Source organism: Pollachius pollachius (assembly GCF_949987615.1).
Source record: "Pollachius pollachius genome assembly, chromosome: 1".
NCBI lineage: Eukaryota > Metazoa > Chordata > Actinopteri > Gadiformes > Gadidae > Pollachius > Pollachius pollachius.
The window spans coordinates 9,251,205-9,277,350 of record NC_136934.1 but is presented as its reverse complement, the minus strand read 5'-3'; the positions used below and the strand labels follow the sequence as shown (position 1 = coordinate 9,277,350).

At 43.7% G+C, this 26,146-nt stretch overlaps 5 protein-coding genes across 7 annotated transcripts; 3 read left to right on the top strand and 2 right to left on the bottom strand.

The window, feature by feature from the left end:
• Nucleotides 1-1,507: 1,507 nt before the first annotated feature.
• On the bottom strand, nt 1,508-5,829 carry rchy1 (ring finger and CHY zinc finger domain containing 1). 3 transcript variants are annotated; one of them, XM_079729669.1, is made up of 10 exons: nt 5,770-5,818; nt 5,169-5,378; nt 4,403-4,522; nt 4,149-4,264; nt 3,773-3,851; nt 3,614-3,658; nt 3,435-3,493; nt 3,163-3,192; nt 2,819-2,939; nt 1,508-2,481 (listed from the first exon to the last, which is right to left on the bottom strand). In XM_079729669.1, exons 3-10 carry the CDS (start codon nt 4,457-4,459, stop codon nt 2,173-2,175), a joined length of 816 nt encoding a protein of 271 aa, XP_079585795.1. In that variant the 5' UTR covers nt 4,460-4,522; nt 5,169-5,378; nt 5,770-5,818; the 3' UTR covers nt 1,508-2,172. The 3 variants fall into 3 exon arrangements, with proteins under 3 accessions (XP_079585795.1, XP_079585797.1, XP_079585796.1); XM_079729671.1 differs by lacking the exon at nt 5,169-5,378 and having other exon boundaries at nt 5,770-5,829; XM_079729670.1 differs by lacking the exon at nt 5,770-5,818 and having other exon boundaries at nt 5,175-5,492.
• Nucleotides 5,830-9,149: 3,320 nt separating this feature from the next.
• On the top strand, nt 9,150-11,346 carry kcnv2b (potassium channel, subfamily V, member 2b; the record flags this gene model as incomplete). The annotated part of the gene is made up of 2 exons (XM_079753428.1): nt 9,150-10,499; nt 11,074-11,346. 2 exons carry the CDS (start codon nt 9,150-9,152, stop codon nt 11,344-11,346), a joined length of 1,623 nt encoding a protein of 540 aa, XP_079609554.1.
• An 831-nt stretch (nt 11,347-12,177) lies between these two features.
• atp5meb (ATP synthase membrane subunit eb) lies at nt 12,178-13,704 on the top strand. The gene is made up of 4 exons (XM_079758243.1): nt 12,178-12,262; nt 12,596-12,650; nt 12,920-13,018; nt 13,391-13,704. Exons 1-4 carry the CDS (start codon nt 12,227-12,229, stop codon nt 13,414-13,416), a joined length of 216 nt encoding a protein of 71 aa, XP_079614369.1. The 5' UTR covers nt 12,178-12,226; the 3' UTR covers nt 13,417-13,704.
• A 2,707-nt stretch (nt 13,705-16,411) lies between these two features.
• LOC307087195 (purpurin-like) lies at nt 16,412-19,378 on the top strand (the record flags this gene model as incomplete). Its single annotated transcript, XM_079752676.1, has 5 exons — nt 16,412-16,525; nt 16,917-17,053; nt 17,347-17,459; nt 18,225-18,437; nt 19,368-19,378. The coding sequence occupies 5 exons, from the start codon at nt 16,412-16,414 to the stop codon at nt 19,376-19,378; spliced, it is 588 nt and encodes a 195-aa protein (XP_079608802.1).
• Nucleotides 19,379-19,563: 185 nt separating this feature from the next.
• Nucleotides 19,564-25,914, bottom strand: idua (alpha-L-iduronidase). Its single transcript, XM_079731274.1, has 14 exons — nt 25,652-25,914; nt 25,342-25,482; nt 25,176-25,258; nt 24,940-25,047; nt 24,410-24,505; nt 23,970-24,172; nt 23,364-23,543; nt 22,503-22,722; nt 21,787-21,999; nt 21,400-21,521; nt 21,099-21,224; nt 20,770-20,846; nt 20,330-20,430; nt 19,564-20,011 (listed from the first exon to the last, which is right to left on the bottom strand). Exons 1-14 carry the CDS (start codon nt 25,795-25,797, stop codon nt 19,911-19,913), a joined length of 1,917 nt encoding a protein of 638 aa, XP_079587400.1. The 5' UTR covers nt 25,798-25,914; the 3' UTR covers nt 19,564-19,910.
• Nucleotides 25,915-26,146: the final 232 nt, after the last annotated feature.

Below are 26,146 nucleotides of genomic sequence, written 5' to 3'. Positions count from 1 at the left end.
GGCTAGAGCTGCCCCTGCCAGAGCTGCCCACGCCAGAGCCGGTAGGGCTAGAGCTGCCCCAGGCAGAGCTGTCCACGCCAGAGCCGGTAGGGCTAGAGTTGTCCACGCCAGAGCCGGTAGGGCTAGAGTTGTCCACGCCAGAGCTGGTAGGGCTAGAGCTGCCTCTGCCAGAGCTGTCCACGCCAGAGCCGGTAGGGCTAGAGCTGCCCACGCCAGAACAGCCCCACCCGGAGCTGGCAGAGCCAAAGCTGTCCCAGACAGGGATGTGCCAGCCGGAACAACCCCACCCGGAGCCGCCCAAGCAAGAGCAGCCCCAGCCGGGGCAGTGCCATCCGGAGCAGCCCCAGCCGGAGCTGGTAGAGCCGGAGCAGCCCCAGCACGATCAGCCTCCCCAGACAGAGCAGCACCACGCAGAGCAGGCAAAGCTGGAGCAGCCCGAGCCGTGGCATTGCCACCCGGAGCAGGCAGAGCCAGAGCAGCCCCAGCCAGGGCCGCACATGCCCCAGCCAGGGCTGGAAGAGCCAGTGACCCCCAACGGCCAGGAAAACATAGACCCTCTGTGGAGCGAATCCCCGCCGCCTGAATCTCCGACTGGCACTACTCTCAGCTCACACCTGCCAGCCACTCCCTCGGCTCTGCCTGAGATCGCAAGCCTACCGACCTCTACCGGGACCCCCGACCTGATGACGCCACCACCGGATAGTTATCCTACACATGACCCTTTTGGGGAAGCTGTCACTCAGAGCATGCCAAATACAGATCCCATTAATGCGGACATGGCATATGCAGTGCCCGAAGTCGCAGCCTCAAATAGACAAGCGTGTACAGGGACAGGGTCCGTCGCTGGAGACGTTGGCGCCGGAGAGGATCCGCTACATGTTACCGTATTCCCCCCGGACACTTCTACACCCTTCCCACACATTACCATGTCAACGTCTTTGCCACACTTCCACACCCCCCCACAGCCAATGCCAGTCTCATGTGTGGAGGCAGCCGCGGGCATTCCCATCTGTTTCACTATCCACTATCCACCATGCAAAACAGAAGCAGCAGCAGAAGCAGCAGAAGCAGGGCCACTTAGAGGTGACGTCTAACCGTCAGTGGGAAACGGATGTAAATCGTATTTTTACTATTGGATTCTCCCGTTCACTTTTAGTTTTATATTGAAATTAGGAAGGCAATTTTAGCTAGTGTACACATATTATTGGCTGAAACTTGTTTTAGATTTCATGTTATCGAACTGAAATCTTGTGAGAAGAAACAGATTCGATTTAACAGTTTTACCGTGGTAAAATTGATCAAAAACTGACTTGAATAACGATAAAGGAATGAGTTTGATCCTATGGTTTTTGGTGCTATTGCGTCCTTCCTCTGTTCTTTTTATTTGAATTGTATATGTGAATGCATGTTTATGAGCAATCCAAAAAATATATTGTAGTTCAATTAGTTGTGCTTCAATAATAAAGAAATCATAGTCAACACTGCCTGGATTTTCTTATTAATCACAAGTTTATTTTTGTCATGTTAAACCATCAATCCTCTGAATAATTTGACAAACGATTAAAAAAAAATCAAGGTCTGTTGGTTGAAGCATAGAAGTCGATAAGACACTGCCACTACAGCGGCACTGACCGTGTATAATTGCAAAACATGTCAACTAAGTAAACTGAATTTTGCAACAACAGGAGAACACAGAAATCCCATTCTCCATTCACTGTTTAATGTCTCAATGCTGAAAGTGTAAGGAACATAAATAAAATAGTTTAGCCTCCAGCACAACACAAGTGCAAACTGATTAAGGCGATCACAAGGATTTCACTTTTCATCATTTGAAAGAGGACCCTGAAACAAACTGCAAGTGTGTGTTATTCAGCCATGACTTCTCAGATCGTTCCTCATAATGGTCAAAAACGTCCAATTTACAGTCAGAGAAATCCCCCATTGAACACTTGATCATGCAGAGAACAGAGTGCAACAATACCAGAGTGTTGAAAGTGGTATTCTAAGACGTAGCATAGAAGCGCAACAGTGAGGGAGAGGGGAATTCATAATGGGGCAGAAGTTTAATCTGGAGGAGGCGTTGAAGGTGATTTGAGTTTCATGTGTTGGGTAAAAGTTTGTGTGTCTGGGGAGGGGGTAACTGTCGGGGGTTAATGGTGCTGGGGGTGCAGGTTACTGGGCTGGCACTTCCTCTTCGGCCTCCTCTTCGGCTTCCTCTTCGGCCTCGGCGTCCATCCACTCATCGCTGTCACTGTCTGGTTCAAACTCAAGGGGTTCGCCTCCTTCTACCTCCTCCTGCTGCTGCTCCTCCCCATCGGGACCTGCCTCCTCCGCCCCCTCCTCCTGCTGTTCTTGAGGTGGTGCTGGCGGCTGGATGAGGCCGCCGTCCTGGGCCGTGTTGTAGGAGCCACAGCCGGTGCACTTCATCCCCAGCACGTGGAAGGCCACCGTGCAGTGAGCCTGGCAGTCGTTGCAGATGATCTGCAAGCAGGCGGGCAGAGGTGATGTCAACGGGAGGCCCAGCCTCACGGGAGCCCCAGGACCAGGGGGACGTGGCATGATAACGTGACATCCGAATACACCTTGGGGGTTTTAAGGAGGGCAATCTGAAGCTGACACTGTGTCAAATATAGAGAATGTCAAATATTCCACTTGCATTTTCCCTTCGCTCAAGGCCTTCAAATTGAATGCATCCCAATCCTGCTTTGGATTGTACCGATGGTGTAACAACCCAAGCTAAAACCATGATGAGCCTTCGTCGACTGCACCACAGCCCCTTCGAGCCAAGTCTCAACTGACACAAAAGATGTGTACTGACCTTGACGGTGGCGTCCTGGTACTCGGTGGGCATTGGGGACAGGGCGATCTCTTTGTCGATGTGCTCCCAGTGGGTGTCCATGTCCCAGGCCGAGTGCATGCAAAGAGGACAGCGGTACACACTGGCCAAAGATATGACAGCTTTGATTAGATCATTATTATCCCAGTGGTACACACTGACACAAAGTATAACAAATGGAAAAAATTACATGAGAGATCAATAAGATGTTGTTTAAACCCCTTTATGCCGTTCTCGTGATATAGTCGTATTTGATCAATGAATAGTTATTCACCAATAATAATGCATATTTATCTAGTTAATTATGAATCCTTCAAAAGACTTACCCGGTTCTGATCATGTCATCGAAGCATGTCCTAAAAAGAAAACATCGTACACATATTTAATAAGGGTTGATGATCTGAAGTTAGTCTTTTGTAACCAACTGTTATTTCAGGTATGCCATACAAGAGGCACCATATGGGGACGTATTCTCTTTCCCATTTCTACCATGTTTCAATTGTTTACATTTTTTATATCTCTCACTAAATTAAGTTGAACATTTGAAGCACAACACGTAATCATCTCAATGAAATATTGACAACCAAACAGCGTGTACTTGTGTAGAAGGTGACCGCATGGAAGAACTTGAGCTCCGATTCGTGAAGTGTGGATATCCTAAGAAATTAAGTACAAAGATATTTAATTCAAGGGTTATGGTTCATTCAAACCAAACCAAAAACCAAATCTCCTCTTTGAGGTGTGAATACACAGATCATAGGTAGAATATAAACCTACCTCCATGCACACTGGGCAGTTCTGCCGAGAAACATTCTCAACACACTAATAAACGATAAAAGAACAGTAAAAAAATAACATTAGGAGTTGATGAAACAAAATAATCAAGGATTACTGATGATTATTCTTGGCATTATAAAGATGAAGGCTTGAACTGACCTTATGGTTTCCTCTCATGCTACTGACGAGACAAAGATTACACTTGTCACAATGGAAATACTTCTCTCTGGGTCCTATCCTGCAGGGTTCAAAACAAGACAGGGATGAGGAAGCTCCAGGCTGCTAAGGTAGGCGCCTTGTAGCGGGGTTCCATTCAGACCACCTAGTCCTATGCCACATGTTATTTCTTTGAATTTATTTGCAATTTCTACATGTTATGTCTTTCAACCCACTTTCCCTCTTCTTAAGTGTCTTTCCCCTGAATGCATACGAGTGCCTTGATTTGGAAAGGTGATTTATTTTCTGGTATAACAATGAAATATATTTAGTCCTATTTATTTAAATGCTAAAAACATGACTGCATGCTGCTGCTTACCGGCATATGCCGCATGGCTGACAGTGATACTGTTTTTTATCTTTGTCAAACAGATGGCATATGTCACAGTAATACTCGCCAAACTCGGCATCACACTGTTGGCAGGTCTGTTGGGCCTAGAAAGAGATTCACACATGATCAACCATTGGTCGGCACATTCAGTTTTGATGACGATTGAGTATTTCATCAATGACAGGGAGCCATAGATTTGGCGTTGTTAAACATAACATGAATCCCGGGGTCACGAGCCCTACCTGTTGCACTGTCAGGCAGTCTGAGCATTGCACCTCTGTGACTTTAAAGCGATCCATCTGGTGGTTCTCCTTGGCATCGTGGCAGAGTCTGCAGACATACAGTTTGCCACAGCATGGCGCCTAGGAGAAGACATGAAAGAAAAGCAAAGGGGCATCAACATCACATACACATTGTGGGAGGGAGAATAGAGGCCGTGACATTTTTATGTAATGGCTAGTCTTTCAGGCAATGGCAAATGGTTAGTAAAAAGGATAATTGATGTCAGTTAGACTTGAAAGATGTTGTACAAATCAAGACGCAATCTACTTTCAAAATCCAAATAAACTGACTTTTAGTGAAGTACACTTGAGAGTCACAATTAGTTAGCCACCTTGAAACGCAAATGGCAGGTTGGCACCCTCTATTCATTAAAGTGTGGGAAATAAGGAGGAATTCAACGTGCAAACTGTCCATGATGTGCGGCATAGAATTACAGCTAGACCAATTTTACTAAGCAACGTGAAAGAATACACTTTCACGCATATGCATCACAGGGGGATTTAATCAGAGCAGCTGGAAGCATGCTAATTGACAGCTTTGCGCCGAATTAAACCTTGACAGACAGCTGATTGACAACCCCGTGCTGCATTGTGTAAGGGTGACAACGTCGGTGTTATCCCTTATAATATTATGGCACAATACAGACAATATAACTACAGTGGTTTGCTTTTTGTTTAAAAATAATAATACCAATCCTTGATGTCTTCGGTGTAAAGAGCAACAAACCCGCACGTTGGTCTTTAATTGGTGATATGCGTCTAAATGGATGTCTTTGAAGTCCCTACACCTGCCGGGTGGAGGTCTGATCCGAGGTGATACAAGGTTCAACTATCAAATCCACAACATGTCGGCTTCTGTCAATGTTTTGGTAAAGGCTGTTGTCAAACACGGAAGTCTAGTCTGTTGTCGTGGTATCACCTCCTGCATAAGCCACACCTGTACAGAGTATGAAGAACCATGGTTCAAGTCAAGTTACCAAAACATTGAAAGTCTCACAGATATTTTATGGATTGAATAATTTGTTTCGATTCGAACTAACCAGCTACCATGACGGGCAACGAAAGGGCATCCATGCAGACCCTTGGCATATGTTAAAAGCCCACTGCTACCCAGAAAAGATGGTAGAAACACGTTTCATACACACGTAACTTATAAGTTTACAAGATTTTCAATGGAAACACCTTGCGACCCAAAGGACTGCGTATTATTATTATACGCCAACGTTTTGGGTCACAAATGGGGCTAAATGTAGCCATACATTAGGCCATGTGATATGTAGCAAGCTGTTTTACGGAAAATGTTATGCAGAATTCTGAAATATTCTCACTTTTAACAAGCAGCTGCGGACGTAATGTTCACATCCAGGAGGGGAAGCCATTCTTCTTCTTCTTCTAGTGTTTTTTTGGCAGCTGAAACGACATTTCGGTGCATTATCGCCACCGTCTGGACAGACGGTGAGAATAAACCAAAAATAATAAACCAAACTAACCATAACTTCAATTCCATGGATCAATGTTGTTATTTTAACAAACTCATGTTGTTGAAAGTTAAAGCACTCATGGTGGTTTAGTAAATATTTTGCTACTATTTTGTACTTCACTTCTCAGTTATTTTATTAAACAAATAGATGTTCAATTGTTTTTTTCAGCTCGTGGTGCACATCGTCCCCTTCGGATGCTTCTTTCAAATAAAAAAAATGCTATTTGATTTATTAAATTGCCCATCCCTTCATTTTCTTATCCTAATCACTCTGCCATTTGTTTTTACTATTTCTCTTTATAAGACTTTTGGTTTCTGCTTAACTGAAGTCTGGTCTACTTTGGTTGAACCTTTTTCCCATTTAAAATGTCATACAACCTACCTTGCTTGATTGACCTGATAAGACAGTAAACTCTTCCATACTGCACATAAATCTGAACAAATCAAAGTATGAAGTGATCTAACTTCCTCTACCCACTGTAATGCTAGGCTTATGGCAATCATCTTCCCATACTGATAAGATTACTTAATTTCTGGTACAACATGATGACCTTTCCACTTTATTTCTCTTTTGACCCGTATGTAAACACATTAAGGGATCCATAATATATACAATTCATGGCATTATCTATTTTCCCCTCCATATCTTTAGCAGCATCAAGTAGTTCTATGACTACTCCACACAATGGTAGAAGCCATGGTGGTTAAGCAGGATATACAATGGTTGTGCTATATCAGTCCATGACCACCCTATTTCAAACGCCTCCTTCTCCCACACCCATCCAAAACAATCTATCATTCTCTATCTCCCAACTTGGCTCTAAGGCTCCTATTGTTTGGATGGACATTATGCACTTCTATATTAACCAAATGAAAGTTGTTTCCTTGACATTTCTAATGGCATTTACCCTCATCTTACCTGCATGGCTGGCACTCGGACTGTTTAATGTGAACCACAGCCAATCCTGAAGGCCTAAGCTTCAATGTCCTCTAGTTGTTCTTAAGTCTGGTGTTTGCTGCTTGTCCAACTGCCACCTACCCAAATTGTCCAATTGACAAATTGTGTGATCTCATGAGGCAAATATAAATTGCACGTCTATCTGCTCCCCACTCCCCACTTGGTCCCAGCCCAAATCTCATCTGTATCGTTTTCCTTCTTTGAGTCAAAACCACATCCCAAAGAATTTAAATTCGGTCATCTGTTCCAACTCTCTTCGGTTTAGTTTCAGCTTCATCTTGTTTCCCATCTTCCTTCGGGTAAAGAATAAACGTTGTGTCTTTCTGCTGAAAATCTAAATCCACTACTCACAGACCACATGTACTCCAAATATTGCATCTTGAATGTAGGCAAATCACTGCCTTAAGTTTTTTTCTTTGAAATGCCATTGAAATTAGTTTTTGAAAAGTAGACACCATTGAATTTATAACATCTAAATATTGCATTTAAATATACAAATTCGTTGACTTCTAAAATTCAAAACATCTTGAAAGAGATTTGCTTCAGTTTAAATCTGTGTTTGGGTTTTGCCGTTTATATATAGTATGAGATATGTATGTGCATCAACAAGGATTATAGCCAGATGTCCTCTATGCCTTGTGGCTCCCACTGTTTCCACATGATTATAATCTACATTCTTGATCTACTAAGCTGCTTTCTGGAGAATTGGCTCTGCAAATCTTGCAAACAATTGGAGGAGTTAAATCAAGAAAATGGGAAAACATAGAAATTGGAGATAGTGTATACGTACACTGTAAATTGACGAGATTAGAGAAATAAAAAACGGTGTTAACTGTTGCAAATATTTCTTGAAATTAAAGAAGTGTATTAAAATAGCTGTCTGAACCATTACAAATTAAGCCGTTTTGTTGTACATTTAAAGAAAGAAATAATAAAAAAAATATATTTTTAATTGAATGTGGAAATTACCCCTATTAAAAACATGATTTTGGGGGAATGGCATTATCACTGCCATGAAGAGGACTGGGGCCACCCATGCTCAGAGTATCCTCCAAATGCTATATTTGTATAGATATAAAATGAGGATAGATTAAACATAATTAGGAATCCCCATTTCTATCATACATTATACTGAACAGACTGCAGCTCTCTTTAAAAGGTATATTTCTGTTGAGGCTGGCAGAAGCCCTGGGTGGAGGTGAGTCATAAGCAGGTAGTGTTGGCTATGGTCTGTGGGCTGTGTGTGGCACCAGAGAGGGTGAGTGAAGGTTAGTCACACACACACACACTCTGTCCCCGCCCCGATCTGATACTGGATTATCTTTAATCAGCATATCAATAATCTGTCCTATCCTAAGAGGATTCCAGCCTCACACAACATTATGCAATGCATTAACCAATGGTTCACATTCTAAAAATGAATATGGGTATGAATAGGTTTCTGGTCACATTAATGTCTTCCAGAATCAAGAATGGGACTGTAACTTTACCCCTAAATGTTAGTGCTCTTGATTACTGGATGACTCCATTCTTGCTTCCTTCATCACTACCTCCACAATAGAAAACAGGTTTACACATAATGCCTTCATTCTGTTTTATGGGGCTACCCATTGCGTTTCCTTCATGTTGTTCATGTTTGCCAAGCCCAAAATTCATTTTGAAATATGCTGCAAAATGTCCATATGCTGGATGTCCATTAATGTTGTGTTTGTACTTAAGTTAAAAATCCATGGCATTATAAGATATGCAGTGGTATTTCTCCATAATACCACTCCAAGATGACTTCCTTTAAATAATCTACAGGGATTAAAAAATAGATTAATGACTAACAGCACAGTGCCAGAGACTTTATATTACACACATCCAACACATTAGAGGACCATTGACAGTTGTTGAGTGCTGCTCTAATAATAACTCAATTTAACACAACTACTATTGAGCATTCAATTAACGACCAGTTCATATAAAACACAACTTTAAAATGGGACATTATTGAAGTTGTGTCGGCGTATACCTTGAGTTGTGCCACACGGCTGTGCGTCACATGCTCGAGGGAACCGGGCGGAGGATAATGGTACTTAGACATCCTGTAAGCAGGCCGATCCTCCCAGTCAGCAACATTAACAGGGCCATGATGCATCCAGCTCCTGCCCTCCATCCACGCATAAGGGAGGGAAGGTATTAGCCAATGGTAATGCAGACGGGGTTCCGTGCTGCACTGTCTGCTGTGTAACCCTGGAAAGGGGGAGGACAGCGGGCGGGCATCAGACATGGGTAGCACGGCCAGGATGGTCAACCTTTGGAACAGGAGACAGAGCCTTTTCCCCAACTATAAAGTCTCAGGGGATTACGACAATCGACGGCCGTCGACGGACAGCGTTGGGCCGCTGGTCAAGGAGAGCTGCGTGAAGTCATGGAGGTCCATGCAGGACCTGAGCCGGGACATCTACGACATCTACGCAGAGTACGCAGACTACGAGGAGGACGAGGTGGACAAGGACGAGAACCTGTTTTTCAGCTCCTCGAGACATGCCCCAAAGAGAAACTACATGATCAACATCAACGTGGGCGGTAAGCCGTACCAGATAGCCTACAGGATGGCCGCCAAGTACCCCAAGACCCGGATAGGAAGACTGGCCACCTACACCGACCACAACATGAAGTTGGACCTGTGCGACGACTACACCGTCACCAACGACGAGTACTTCTTTGACCGGGACCCGGACGTGTTCTTCAGCATCTTCAACTTTTACCGGACGGGTGTGCTGTGGATCAAGGATGAGCTGTGCCCCCGCAACTTCCTGGAGGAGATCAACTACTGGGGGGTGCGGATCAAGAACACCCACCGCTGCTGCCGCATATCCTTCGAGGAGCGGCAGGACGACCTTAACGAGCAGCTGAAGATCCAACGGGAGCTGGAGGCCGAGGTGGAGATCGAGGAGAACGAGGAGCTCTTCCAGGACATGTTCCTGGGCCACTTTCGCCGGGTCATCTGGAACCTGATGGAGAAGCCCTTCTCCTCGGTGCTGGCCAAGCTCATGGCCGTGGCCTCCAGCATGTTTGTGCTGATCTCCCTGGTGGCCATGACCCTGAACACCGTAGAGGACATGCAGTACAGGACCCCCACGGGGACGCTCAGCGGGAGGACCTACTGCGAGTACGTGGAGTCCATATGCATCGCCTTCTTCACCATGGAGTACCTGCTGCGCCTGGTGTCCACGCCGGACCTGGAGTCCTTCTGCAGGAGTGTGCTCAACACGGTGGACCTTATCGCCATCCTGCCGCAGTACCTGCAGGTGGTGCTGGAGTTCTTTGACAATGAGGAGAACTACATGAAGCACGAGGCCGACATGCAGGCGGTGCGGCAGGTGGGCAAGCTGGGCCAAGTGCTGCGCATCATGAGGCTGATGCGCATCTTCCGCATCCTGAAGCTGGCCCGCCACTCCACGGGCCTGCGGGCGTTCGGCTTCACCCTGCGCCAGTGCTACCAGCAGGTGGGCTGCCTCTTCCTCTTCATCGCCATGGGCATCTTCAGCTTCTCCGCCATGGTGTACACCGTGGAACACGACATGCCCCAGACCAACTTCACCAGCATCCCTGCAGCGTGGTGGTGGGCGGCGGTAAGGACACAAGACAAAGATACTCTTCATTCAGTTCTCTGTTGTCGTCTCTGTTTGAAACCAAATGACAGTAGATTAAGTTACATTCATTAGATAGGTCATTGATGATGATTAAAGATGCCCCTGAATCCAATCCAGTTCATCAGCTCACATCACATCAAACAAATCTAAGCGAACACAGGGCACTTGGGTGAATTCGTAAAAAATTGGGTAAGCCAGGAGTATCCATAAGGTAAAGACTTACAGGAGGGATTAGAGACAGAGAGGAGCTCCAGGTCTCTCGAGGCAGAATAGAGAGGAAGGAAGGTGATGTAGTGGTTGGTCCTGTTGTGTTTAGGATGGCCTAGTGGACAATAAGTTGACTCCTAGCTGTAGGGTTCTGGGTTTAAAACCCAAGGTGGCCCCCTCGTATCTGTCGTCCTCCTTCAGCGAGATGCCTAACCAAAAACCTGCTCCGTAATGACCTGTATCTGAAATCAATGTAAATCACTCACTTTGTATGCAGGCATCTTCTGAGGAACTCATAGCAACAAGTGACAAAAACTTAATCTAAACACTCCCCTCTCTTTCTCAGGTCAGTATCTCCACGGTGGGCTATGGAGATATCTACCCAGAGACCATCCTGGGGCGTCTCTTTGCGTTTGTCTGCATCTCCTTTGGGATTATCCTCAACGGCCTGCCCATATCTATCCTTTTCAACAAATTCTCAGACTACTACGCTAAGCTCAAGACCAACGAGTACACAGCTAACATGAAGAACCGAGGAAAGGTTAGGTTCGCCAAAAGGACAGTGAGAATGGTAAACCTTTGTTGTCGTGGAACAAGGGTTGGAGAGGTTGATACTTGATTTTCTTTTGCATAATTTCATATATTTTGTTCTGAATTTCGCACAATAGGTATATGTTATTTATTTAGCCCAACGTCCTCCTTTACGTTGCAATGTTATGGGCTTGATTTTTCATCTGAATAAAGAAAAGTAAATCTCACCAAAAAACGAGGTATATTTTTCCAAATATTGTGCTTGCTAGTTCTGATACAAATATCTGCTGTTTTTTAGTTGAATTAGAGAAACTTTGTATGTGGCCTCTCTTGTATCACATCCATAATTTACAACGGAACATTAAAAGGTGATATGTTGGGCTTGACCTCATAATGCTGTGTATACAATAAATTGCTGTGTTATTACTTATTATTTTGTTGGTTTCTTAACTACACGGGTGTTTTTGTGATTCAATAGAACTACTAGTTTCTTAATTGACATATAATGCACAGGATTTCATACAAAAAACGGTGAATTCACAACAAACTAACTTTGCGCAGTCACAAGTATTTAGTGATTAGTTTATGTAGGCCTATAAAGAAGTATATTCGTGCATGGTAATTCATTTCTTGTTATAAATACTTTTTAATACATATTGACAGTGTACGATAAAAAACAATTAGGCCTATATGAATAAATACAGACAATTTATCCTCTTGCTACTGGAAATGTACTGCCCTCTCCTGGAAGACTACAGGTCGTGCAGAATCGAAATTACGGAAAGAAATATTTAAAAAAAACACGTCAAATATATATTTCCTTCCAAGTTCAGAATTGTGTTAAATAAATGAATTGTATATATAATATTTATATTACCGTTACATATTTACGTCACTATCTCCCACAATCCCTAGCGCCGGTAAAGTGACCTCTGTAGTCCACAAACCGGTATTTGCAAACTGAAGCTATGGCTCCTCCCGTCGCTGTTTCTCCACTGATCAAGGTTTGACTTTTATTACTTACCGATCAACCTTAATCGGTTGGATGACACTCTAACCTGCTGTCTAATTGCACCGAGATCGTCTTTGATGAGCGATAGCTATATACCGAGCTAATGCTAATGTTATTATGCTATTAATGTGAACCAGAAAGCTAACAGTGGACGAGCATGAAACATGCAGCACAAAAACAAAGATACAACAAATACATTACAGTATTGAACTGTGTTATAAGAGATTTAAATGCGTGCGTTGAATAAAGATATTTCACACAGCTTCAAACATAAATCAATCATGAACAAAAGTGTGGTTAATTAACATGTCATATGTGTCGGTAGACCGCCAGGTATTCAGCATTAATTGCTGGGATCATCTATGGAAAAAGGAGATATGGTGAGTAACTCCAGATGCAAGTGACAAATGTCCAAAACAATTGCATTAAAACGTATAAGAATCTAACCATCTAATTGGATGAATGGATTTGTTTTCTCAAACGTCCAATGCAAATAGTGTTTTTGTTTAGAATCGAATAAAAGTTTATTTCTGGCTATGCCTGATACAGTTCAATGATCCTGTTATGTTTGGTACAGTACTTGAGGTCGGTACTGAAAAGGGAAACAAGGGTTTTGCTTATTGTACATCTTGTCCTTTCTCCTTCTCAGGTGAACTGAAGCCCATTGCTGCGGAGGAGAGGAGGGTTGAGGAGGAGGAGAAAAAAGTCAGGGAGGAGAAGGAGCGCATCGCCAAGGCGATTGCCGAAGGTAGTCTCTTGCTTTCTCTCTACACCCGTGACATTGGATTTACGATAGTTTATGAGTGTATGAGCTGCTGTATAGTTCAAATTGATATTAATGTGATGGTTTCAAGCAAAGCTAGTGTGTTGCCCTGAATGTTTTGTAGTGTACATGGCATAATACATATATCCGTGTGTGTCTTATGCCAATCTAACGATTCCACTAACCTTCAATTATTTAGAGAAATCTTTTATTTTAGAAACGTGGTCATGTAGCTCTTCTATTTTTGGTTGATGTAGCTTCTCCGATTTCGCTTGTCTGCCATTTTTGTTTCATGAACAAGTCACTTTGATACTTGAAAAGTGGCTATTAAATGAATGTCTCTTCTTTTGCTTTCAGCCTCTGAAGAAACCATCCTGAAGTAAATGCTCTGGATCTGAATGTAGTCTATGTGTACAGATCCTCACAACCTTGTGCAATCCCCCTTTCCCTCGCTCGTGCTCGCTTGCTTTGGAACACCAGGTCACACCGTCTCCACGCCCCAGTTTGTAGACTCTCACTGTACCTCTTCTGACTTTGTGGCTACCCTCCTAAATACCATACTTGTATAAAATGCGCTGTTACATTACAAATGCATTTGTTAACTTGGGTTATTCGTATATATTGAAATATTGATATTAAAGTTTGGTTATGAACACAAAACCAGAATATTACCCTCTTGTATGAATGGAACTTTTTCTTTACCCAGTGTTTTATTTTAATTTACTATGCAAAGCAAGCAAAAGCATTGACATATTACATTTATTTTTGATAGGAGAATGTTATATTACATATATTTGCAAACTCAATGATTCTGAATGTGTCATTTCTGTGTTATTTGGGAGTGGTTACTCCAATAAGAAATATTAGGCTTATTATATTATTTATACATTCTGCAAACTTTCAGCACAAGTCAACACTTTCAGCACAAGTCACAGGGGTACAATTTAGCCCCTCCCAGTTTGAAGGCGGTAGACCTTCGGAATTAAAAACTCAATAACCACTGTCCAACTTTAACCGGCTCCAACACTATGAGACCACCATCGATCAGCATTGACTAGATATGTCCAGGTTATTTTAAGCTACGAGCTCGTTAAAATGTTACATGGTGCGACTTTTAATTTATTACGCCAATTATTTAGGCAGCCGGAAGTCACCTGCTATCTTTAAGAAAGCTTTCTTAAGTGTAATACTTGATATGACCCTGTACTTAAGAAGTCTGTTCTCCACAACATGGCTGGTTAAGATGTCTGAGAGAGAAAGGCAACCCAAATATAGGCTAGGTCTATATTTAGTCGGCTTTCCTCACTTTGCTCACACAAAATTTAGTATTATGTGTCATAGAACTGCATATGGTTAACGTGGTCGGATCAACAAAAAGTTTGTTTGAATATAATGTATCCACAACACACTTTTAATAGATTTAAGTCTAAATGTCATCTATACTTAAATCCCCTTTACAAATTAATTGCAATTTTCAATTGCAATGTATATATGACAGGCTTAATTTACACACGTCTCACTATGTATATAGCCATACACATAGTTCCTATTGTATTCCATACATAATAAAAGTGTAATCCCGACCTGATAGCGGGGTTTAAATCTCTGTGTTTAGCTACCTTTCACGTAACTTGCTTCAGTTGTCTGGGATTATAAACTGAAACCCTGTAGACCGCCCTCTCTCACCTGGACAACAGGGGGAGGGGGTATTTGTACCGTATTTGTAGGGCCAGTACAGAGAGGCTCAGTAGGTTTTTCCTGCCATGCCTTACTCTGTGCTCCCCTGCCCAAGCATGCTTACATGCCCACAACAGACTATAACAGACTACTATCACTAGCTCTAAGTGGAAAACTAGAACTCTTATTTCACTTGTTAATTTAAAAAATAAAACTGTCAAAGGAGGAGGAAAAGTTAGCATTTCACTACTAGTTGAAACATGTCTGACTTTGAATGTGACTTATACACCTTGTACTTGAACTTTAGAGAGGGTTAGGTCACTCCAGATAAATACTAAATGGTAAATAGCAAGAAAGTAATAACTATTATGGATCTGTTGAAAGAATATGTGAAATAAATTGAAAGAAAATACAAAGCATATAACCAGGGTGCGATTTGCCGGTGGGGATGGTGGGGATTATCCCCCCCTCTGGTTTACACGTCCTACCCTCTGCTGAATTATTTTTATCCTCGGTGGGGATAAAAATTATCCCCCCACCCAAAGTATTTTCACCATTACATCGTAATAATTAACAACCAAAATACACAGGGTCCGTCTTCATTTTGAAACATTTTAAAATGTTTCTCAAAATTATCCCCCCCTCTGGTTTTTTCACAAATCGCACCCTGCATATAACATTAGATTGTCAGAGGAATATTTCTGCTCCAGGCCAAATAACAATTCTCTTTCTGTTAAACTGGCCTACAACATACAAGCCAGATAGTTCCCTCATCTTTCAGACTATGGAAGTAGAGAGCGTCATTTCACTGGCCTAAAAGTATAGAGTTAAAATAATACATAACTTAAAAAATTTAATTAAAAAACACATTCATTAGGAATATGAAAGGTTGAAAGATACAGTGATCCAATACCAAGTTTCATCACACATACATAATTTACCCCATATATTTATGCCTTCTATACAGGCTATGCAATATAATAATGTAACATTATTTTGTAACATAAATAATTTGAAGAAACAAACCTTAAGTCTGTCTGGAAAGTATTTGACCAAATGTAACTGGCTTAAAAAAGCTTAAAGCAGCCATGTAACATGCACCTAAATACACCTGCTGTTGTGTCATGTAAACAAGGGTGAGTGTATGTGCAGGTCAACCCATTAACCTGAACACAGCTATTATTATTATGTACAGCCCTGCAGTCATTACATAAAGCCTATACTGCTGTATGCAAAGGCTCCCACAGATTACAGTGAGGATTTGCTTTAATTGGATCAGTGATAGACTTAAACTCTGCATTTAGTTGCAAGATGTGAAAACAAACAGGTGGGCTTGTCTGTTGTCTAGGCTATAAAGGCTCCCTCTTGGTGTTTACAGAGGCATTCTCTACAGAGACATTTTGACAGCGAACAACGTTTGGAGATCTACTACCTTTCTACAGCTCCATGTAAGTTGGCTTGGACTTTATGTCTGGAGATTGGTGGCTTGCAGCAGCCTCGTTTTTATCCTTACTTTTGTAAAGACTAACATGTGTATGAAATCCTAAATGGGAAAGCAATTTAAAGCAACACAAACAATACTGGGACTACATTTCCAAATCATTCCTTTGCCAGACCTTTATCTAAATTTGTATTATTGTAAGTGTTGATTTTCAATAAATATATTTATTATAATTATATTTGTGCTTTCCTTCAACCAGAATGGACTTCCAAATGTTGGCTCTGTTGATGGTGGTGCTGGCCTGCGTGGAGCAGAGCCTGGCCTCCTGTGTGGTGGAGAGTTTCACCGTGAAAGACGACTTCGACCCCAAGAGAGTGAGTCAACGGAACACAGATAGACCTAGATCACAATTACTCCATTATTAGTTATATCATGTTTATACCTCTGGTATAGTCATTGAAACATATACATAATATGTTCACGTCTTATTTATAGTACCCATATAATATATTGATCAATTTTCCTTAATGTTTAAGTAGTTCTTTAACTATTTTTATTTTTTTTAAATGTTCTTAAACTTCGATTTACAATGTGGTTATTTTGCGGTGACTGACCACTAAATGTACCGTCTGAGATTAACAAAGTTAACTTTTATCTTTAGTGACCAAATAAGAATTAAACAGTTGAGTTGCCTTGTTGTACGAGGAGAAATATACATTGTACTCGCTGTGCCGTCTTGTAACTGCTGGTGTTTCTGTGCGGCAGTACGCAGGGAAGTGGTACGCTTTGCAGAAGAAGGATCCGGAAGGTCTGTTCCTCCAGGACAACATCTCAGCCGAGTACACCATCGGGGACGATGGGTCCATGGTCGCCTCCTCCAGGGGCAGGGTCACCCTGTTTGGGTGAGTTTTCAAAGTTTCTAGAATGATAACTTGCATATAATTTAATGAAGTTAAAGTGCAATACAGTGGCATTTAGAAGTTGGTTTGGCTATAGATCATTTGATGAGTCAGTTGGACTTCTTTTTAAACATTGGAGAATAGTGAAAAGAGGACATGGGTTCAACAGTTTATCTCCTTGTGCAATTCGTCTTAAAGTACATCCTGCCCGAGTTTCTTACACCACGGGTCAGACAGTTTATGTCAGACAGACAATATATGTTAGACTGACGGTCTTCTGCCTGAAACTGCTTAAGGTTCTGGGTGGTGTGTGCCGACATGGCGGCCCAGTACTCCGTTCCCGACCCCACCACCCCCGGCAAGATGTTCATGAACTACCAGGGCCTGGCCAGCTACCTGTCCAGTGGAGGTGAGCCACAGTCCAATCACCACTCATGCTGACGGTGTCGCCTAGCAACAACCCTGGTTGGTGGCACCGCACTTGAGGTCACGGTGGGGTTGCTGATTTTTAAGCTGTAGATATGTGTGTGACCAAACATGCACACACACACACACACGCACACACGCACACACACACACACACACACACGCACACACGCACACACGCACACACGCACACACACACACACACACACACACACACACACACACACACACACACACACACACACACACTCTTTAATGTCTTTCCTGCAGTAGGGGTGTTAATCTTTCGGTATCTCACAATTTAGATTAAAAATGGATTATGGTTCAGTACATTTGGTACCAATTTCACAATGATGTCCGTTGTATGCTTAGAAAGGAGATGTGGTAAATGATGGCCTGAAAGCAGAGTGAAGTTAACCAAGAGTATAGATTTGAAATAGTAATTTCAATGAATCGCAAAAATCTAAAATATACAAAGGATAAATTAAGACAAACAGGGAAATAAATAAACCAAAGAAAACAATTTTGGGGAAATAATTCCGAAATGATAGAAGATAGAAATGTGATCCTATTATTTTTCTCAAACTCCTGTTCTGCAGACAATTTGTACAAAAGAATCCTACATCTGTTTTCCATGCCAGTATGTTTTAGGCCCACTTAGTTGTATTTTTTTATTTTCAATGACTTGTAGACACATCTCACACACAACCATACACACACACACAGACTAATTGATATTCCTCTCTAGGTGACAACTACTGGGTGATCGACACGGACTACGACAACTACGCCATCACCTACGCCTGCCGCACGCTGAAGGAGGACGGGAGCTGTGATGACGGCTACTCCCTGATCTTCTCCCGTAACCCCCGCGGCATGCCCCCGCCCATCCAGAGGATCGTGAGGCAGAAGCAGGAGGAGCTCTGCATGGTGGGACAGTTCTCGCCCGTCCTGCAGTCCGGTACGTTGACATCACCGGCCCCACCACAGGCCCCTCTGCCACACTAAGGCCCCTCTGCCACACCACAAGCCCCTCTGCCACACCACAGGCCCCTCTGCCACACTAAGGCCCCTCTGCCACACCACAGGCCCCTCTGCCACACTAAGGCCCCTCTGCCACACTAAGGCCCCTCTGCCACACCACAGGCCCCTCTGCCACACCACAGGCCCCTCTGCCACACTAAGGCCCCTCTGCCACACCACAAGCCCCTCTGCCACACCACAGGCCCCTCTGCCACACTAAGGCCCCTCTGCCACACTAAGGCCCCTCTGCCACACCACAGGCCCCTCTGCCCCACCACAGGCCCCTCTGCCACACTAAGGCCCCTCTGCCACACCACAGGCCCCTCTGCCACACTAAGGCCCCTCTGCCACACCACAGGCCCCTCTGCCACACCACTGCAGCTGGATGCTACTGCATTAGAAGAACACACACAAGACTTCCACACACAGAACTGAAAATAATTGATTTAGTTTTTATTAAAGGGCAAGTTTGACAAGTTCAAGTCAATTGGTAATTACAAGCAATCTTAAAACGACCCTTAAGTGAGTTGGGAGTGTCCACCCAGATGTATGATGTCTAGATCAGCCAACCAGTTGGGACGATCACTGGGTAGCCTGGGAGATTGAACTGTAAAGCATACATCTGGGGGGAACCTTAACAAGTGTATTTAGGTGCACTGTTACATGGCTGCTTGTTTGGTCACCAGAATGTTGAATTTAATGGCTCATCAACGTCACACCTGATGGTGATGTCGGGATCAATTAAGAAACAACCAAGAAAACATTCTGGATATCAATAAGAATTAAAGATGCAAAAAATTGAATTGAACTTATAAATTAACTTATGTTATATGATATAAACCGTTCTCCTCTTGTGTCTTCTCAACAGGAGCTTGCTAGACTAATCGAAGCCTGAGGTTTTCTGGTGAACTCCTACGTTGTGCTGGACTGCCCTACCTGGTGAGGGCCGTGGTCTTCTCAAGAAAAAACGTGGATTGTAGGAGTGACCAGTATTTCTTTAACACCGACCGTGATGATATCAGAATGTATACACTTATGCAGTACAATACTATCTCCCCTCAGTAAAAAAAAACACATTCTCAATGTTTATTAGTGTAATGCCAAATACAATAACTACAAATCAGAAAGAATCCTTTACAGTATCACTACATTATTGAGGAATATCTTCATTGTTTAATCAGTTTGTATTGGTGACAATAAATTTTACAGAAAAAACGAGTCTTCGGTGGAAGTCCTTTTCTTTTATTGTGCAAGAACATGCAGTCGTTATTTCAGAAAGAACATCTTCCAAATTCCCGAAGTCTAAAATCAGGATGCAAAAAGGTGCTTACATTGTAGAAAAAATAAAAAGGTTCAACACACACACACACACACACACACACACACACACACACACACACACACACACACTCTAGTGGTCCTGTGAGTACGGTTCGGCCAGTGAGTAGGACCCCGGTCTTCCCCAGTAGTCCAGGGCCCGGACCCTGTAGACCCCCCTCACCTCCTGGTCAACTGTGGAGACACAAGGCACCCCGTGTCCTAGTTAAAATGAACCCCATTATCTCGGTTAACCTAAACACAACAAGGATTACTACCCTTTTAATAAGTTGTTCCTTAATGTTTAGATACTGACATTTCCTTCATAAACTAATGTTTATTAATGAACACTCATTGGAAAGTGTTACCAATGACTCGATAATAGACAATTCCATGACTATCTGTAGTTGATCAGTATGAGTCCGGTAGTCGGTAATCATCCTCAGCAGGTTATTCAGTTTACCGAGGGTTTTTTCCTACAGAGTAGATGTGGGATATACCGAGGGATCATACCTGGAGAGTAGACGTAGGATGTAAAAATAGAGTGCCGGTCGTTGATGCGATGGAAGTCCTCGCCATCCCTGGAGAATTCCACTTCAAATGTCAGGAGGCACCTGTGGGGATGCAATCAGCAGCAGAGAGCGTTTGGCTTCCCCCGTCCGGCAAGAGCCGGAAATTGAATATGATGCAATACACTTCCTTAACTTCTTCCTCCCTGGAGGAGGAAGTTCCTCCCTGGAGGAAGTTAACCGATGTTAAGGAAGTGTATTGCATCATATTAAATTTCATTGTTATTTTTGGTGCTACAACAAACAGAGAAAGCTCATTTCATATTTGCACTGAAAACGGTGTTGTTCTGACTCAAATATAGTCGAATAGTCACAAAAATGCCTGAGTCTGTTTGAATGCTGTGGTGAACGTAATAAAGTGTTCCAGGGTCAGGAGAAACCTACTTAGAATCCACGCAATGGTCGGACCAGACAATCAGGACTTGGCCTTTGGTGATCTTGATGAAGCGCAATCCATTGACCTGAAAAGAAAAATGAGCAAACAGAGACACAACACATCTACTTGCAATTGTGTCGAAATATTGCTACATCTACTTTTCGCAACAGTTTAGCCAGTGACACCCAGAATACACACAAAGTGCTTGTACTCTACACAACCCAAAACACTGTCAAAGTAAATCACGACCATTCGAGCATCAAGCATGGAATTTTAATATTGATAATCTCGGGGGTCAAATTGAGGGCCATGCGTGGTGTGTGATGGGAGGGCTGACCTGATCGGGCACTGCCCTGGGCTTGGCACACACGTGGACCAGGAGGACGGAGGGCAGAGACAGCTTCAGATCCAGGGTCAGAGTGTCCCCTGCAGGCACAGGCCAGGGCCCCTCAACACGGGGGTCCTAAGTTAGCCAAGGGTCACACACACAAAACAACATTTGGTGTGTGAGTTGACAGTAGCTGCAGACACATGCACACACACATGCATATAAATGATCACTAGGCAGACTCCTGAACACACTGGACCGACTGGCTGGCTGGCTGTGCGTCTGTCGTTAGTATGGATGTAAGCTTGACCTCTGCCGCCCTGAGCTGCTGGAACTGCTGGGCGGTGGGGAAGTCGGGGCTGCCCATGGCCTGCCACAACTGCTGGGGGTTGGTGACGTTGTTGTCCAGGGAATATGTGACGTAGACCAGGTCTAGGAATGGGAATTTGACAATGTTGTCATGGGGAAGAGGCTACTAGGACAAGTCCAATTGGGGAAAACAAAACAAGGGAATGTAGCCATTTTTCCACCAATTTCTCTGTCAATTTGAGCTCTGCCAAAGAATGATAATACTTTTGAACATAATACACCAAGGATAATACTGCATGTCGCACAAAAGTAAAATACACGTCAGCACCATAGTAGAGCCATCAGATAAAATAAATATAAATAAATAAATAGGTTTCGTCAAATGAACCTTTTTGTGCTGACAGTCCCTTTAGAGTCAGGGTTGCACGCTGAGTGCTGGCGGCGGAGCTGCTGTCGTTGCTGTTGTAGATCAGCACAGCAGCCTGCCAGCTGTCAGAGGTCCCTGGGATCTGGGGCCTCTGGGAGCTGGCCAGGACCCCCAGCATGCTGCCGTTCGGCTCCCTCCCCGAGTCCAACACCTGAGCTTGGACCTCGACGTCGCCTGAGGAGTCAAGCACACACCACTTCCATAAGACGAGGATTCGCTCATTGGACAAATTTCACGACACAAACAAAGACATTTGACAAACTTATTACATCATTATGTTGAAACACTGAAAAAAGCTGTCCAGTGAACAATGGGCACGCATGACAGCCTTTGCTGTAGTCATACATAGCCAATACATATACACTGTATACATATAAACATTGTACATTCAATAATATATAAATAAAAAGGATTTAAATAGATGAACAGTTAAAAATAAATGAATGTGAGTATTGAGACAGTGAACATCGACACTGTTTGCTTCGGCAAAACTGGTTTATATTACATTTAATACAGCACTACATCAAGAGCAATGGGGGTGAGATAAAAAAGAATATAAAAATCCCATATACTGTTGATAAATGTGTGCAAACTCCACGCAAAATCCAGTCAGTATATATATATCTATATATATCTATATATATCTATATATATCTATGTGACCTGCTCCCCCTCACCTAGCAGAGCCAGCAGGCCCATGACGGTCAGGACGGGCTTCCGGACCAGCTGGACGTGGGGCGGCTGGGTGTTGTTGACCTGGAAGCGGGCGGTCAGGGTGCGCTGGGTGAAGGGGTACGGGTGGTAGCTGAGGAAGGCGTTGTCGTTGCTCAGCAGGGTGTAGTTGATGCTGCCGCCGGCCGCCCCGCGCGACACCAGGGCCTGGTGCTGAGCGATCACCTGGCAGGGGGAGGGGACAGAAGGGGGGAGGGGACAGAAGGGGGGAGGGGACAGAAGGGGGACAGAAGGGGGGAGGGGACAGAAGGGGGGAGGGGACAGAGAGTGGAAGTGAAAAGAGGCCTCTGATATTTTGGAGTGCATCTGGTTCTCCCAGTGGGATGACTTGAAACAACTGGTCACAACACGATTCTAGTGTGGAAAAGGACGGCGTTTCCTTTTCTTTACTACAAAGTATTATACAGAACAGCTCAACAGAATTATTGAAACAAGTAAAAAGTTAAAAGAAAAACAGAATACAAAATGATGAACAAAAACAGCAAAGGAAATAATATTTGTCTGGTAGTGTCTCAATGTTCAATCTAAAATATTCCGATTAGGCATTAATTTATTATGTTTCACGGCTCTCTGTTCCATTTTTCCCAAAGTTTTTCAGGAAAAGGACTTAAAAATAGATATAATTTAAATGATAATCTGTTGTGTGTTCATGGACAAAAGAAGATTTTTTTTTCAGTTTTTCGTACATTTATCTGCGGGAGCATCCATGAAGACGGTGCTGTTTACATCTCCACTGTGCATTCCCGGACTGACCAGACATTACAATAGCCCTCTGAACCATCTCCACTGAACAGACGTGGCGCTACCTTGACCACCATGGCGGCGTAGGTGACGTCGGCCCTCCACGGCAGGGGCCTGGACCAGCCCACCATGGGGTCCGCCTCGTCGTTGTAGACGGCGAGGCTCCGGAACAGGGGGAAGCGATCCAGGATCTCCTGCATGGTCTGAACCTCCTGCTGCAGGATGGGTAGGGAGAACCCCCCTCCCTGGAGCCGCAGGAGAAAAACACTTTATTTTTTTTAGTTCGAAGCACGACAACGTGGGCTTTTGGACCATGTAGATAGATGAATGTGATTAAAATGTCCCTGTACAGAACAACCAGGTCCTCATTGGATCATAAACACTGATATTAACCGCAAGTCAAATAATGCTCTTGTCATTGTTGTTTTCTCCAACGGGGACTTTAATTTATCCATCCATTCATCCAACTATTGTTGTCTGTGTGGGACCCCTGTCTATTCACAAGTTGGCAGAGACACCGTTCGCTGTTATCATCCCTTAAGGGGACTCAACTCCACGCAAACACCAGGAGAACCCACGCTGGAACTCAAACCCGTGTCCTTCAGCCCTTGCTTGTTGAAACAGCACTAGTTTGCACAGCCGTTCCCCGGCTGGATAAGTCCCCTCCTCACCTTCTTGTGCAGGGCGACGTAGTCCAGACGGACACCGGTCTGGCCGGTGAAGAAGTTGGTCCCGTTGTAGCAGTGCTGCAGCATGGCCCAGCAGTAGGGCGAGTGCGGGGGGGTGTGGCACGAGTCCCCCGGGCCCCCCAACCCCAGCGCCGGGCTGGCGGCCCGCAGGCCCTCGGAGCAGGCGTCGTAGTAGTTCAGGAACCCTAGAGGAGGAGCAGGGTCGAGAGGTCAGGTCACAGGTTATTAGTGCCAGAAGGCAGATCCAGTTGTAACGCCAGTGTTACTGCCAAAGAGCGACGCAAATTATAAAGCGAGAAATACTGCCATAGCAAAAATCTGCATGTACCTACACACATTTGTTTTTTGATATTTGGTGGCACATAGCAAACTCCAGTCCACTTCGTGCACACAGAAAGTAATTCTATCCAACAGCACGGTACCTTGGATGGACATCGTGACGTTGTCAAAATCATGGTTGTTGGGTTCATTCCATGTTTCAAAGTTCCACTGGGAGACGACCCCTAAACCATATTTGTCTGCAAGATGGTTAAACACAGGATTTAGGTGGCAGTGTCTCTTTAAGTAGTGAAAGTAGTGAATAACATATCCTTAAGGATTAGGTCGGAACACGGATTTGGGATACAATGGATGTCAACGGTTTGCCAAATGTCCAGTTCGGAGCAATCCTACAGAGAGACCGGGAGAGTCGGACAAAAATCATTCTGATTAAGCTGATTAACGTCTGGACACAGACAATGTCAACAATTAAAATTAAGAGTCTTAACACACTGTCTCAATCCTTTTAGGATATATGTTATTTCATTACTTTTACTACTCAATGAATTACTACCCGAACTACCCGAATTACAGAACAAAAATCATGGCTGTTTTCATCTGGACATAGACCTCAACAGTTACCCTGCGGTCTAAACAGACCTGTCAGCTCTCTCTCGACCATGCTATTACTCACCAATGTATCGCTTGGCAACAAGGTACACCATCTTCCTCCACTCTTCCACCTGCTGCTTGTCCTCCAGGTCACTGAAGAAGTTGGAGGCGCTGCCCATCAGTTCAAAACCTTGCAGTGTAACAACAGGTACAGGAGGCCATGCAGGACAACAAAATGAGGACTGTTCAACATTTGAAGGAAAGGACAAGCACAGGGAAAAATAGTATTTTTATGATTGTACACGGTTCGACCTGTACCTGGTCTCAGTCCGTTGATCCACAAGAGCTCTATCAGCTGATCCAGCTTTGTGAAGTTGTACTGTGTTCCTCCTTCACCATATCTACACAGGAAATCAGAAATATGTCCATAACTACATGCTATTATGTCACTGATCATTAAGGTCCAATATCATCCTCATCTTACTGTATCGTTACTAGCTCCAGCATCCAGTGGATGCGGACCTGCTGGATCCCTCCATGGGGAACCGAGCCCACATAGGCCAGGTTCAGTTCCTGGTCTCTGCTGAGGACAAACTGGTGGGCTTCGGTGTGGGGGAGAGGGGGGCTGCAGTAGAGCCATTGAAGTGTAAAGCTTAAGGTGTTTCAGTATAATCATTTGTAAACACTTAAGATATGAACCAAGACAGGATGGCTAATCAAGTAATACCGCGTCGCTTTCTTTGCCATTTAGTCATGTGATTTAACATTGTGGATCTCAACAAGGATTTACCTACCAAAAACCAGTACTGGTCCAAAAGTGTTTAAATTCTCCAAGCGGTTTCTCCACATCGACTGTGATAGTAAACGAGGAGCCTGCCGTGTGATTTATTAGGAAAGCTAGAGTAAAAGTCCCCTTAACTGCTTGTTTATAAGTGAGCATGTTGGCGATGGCTGACAAAAACAGACAAATCCGCAGGGGATCAATCTGGCACGGATTATTAGCCGCTAATGGAAATGATTTGTATTGTCATTTTTTTGGACAGAACTACAGCATAGCGATCTTCCAAAGTAAAGTAGCTATGAGGAATGACGTTTTAAATACGTGACCCCATTGGTTGAGACGCACAGTGGGCGTGTCTACTGAACGCGTCATTTTCGATTAACATCTGGTGTGTTGCAAGTTTTCACTTTTTTAATTTCTGGTTATTTTGGACAAATTAAGTACTAACGGAAGCATTCAAGTATATGTATGTGTCATCATGATGATAGCTAGTGGTTTACAGATCCAA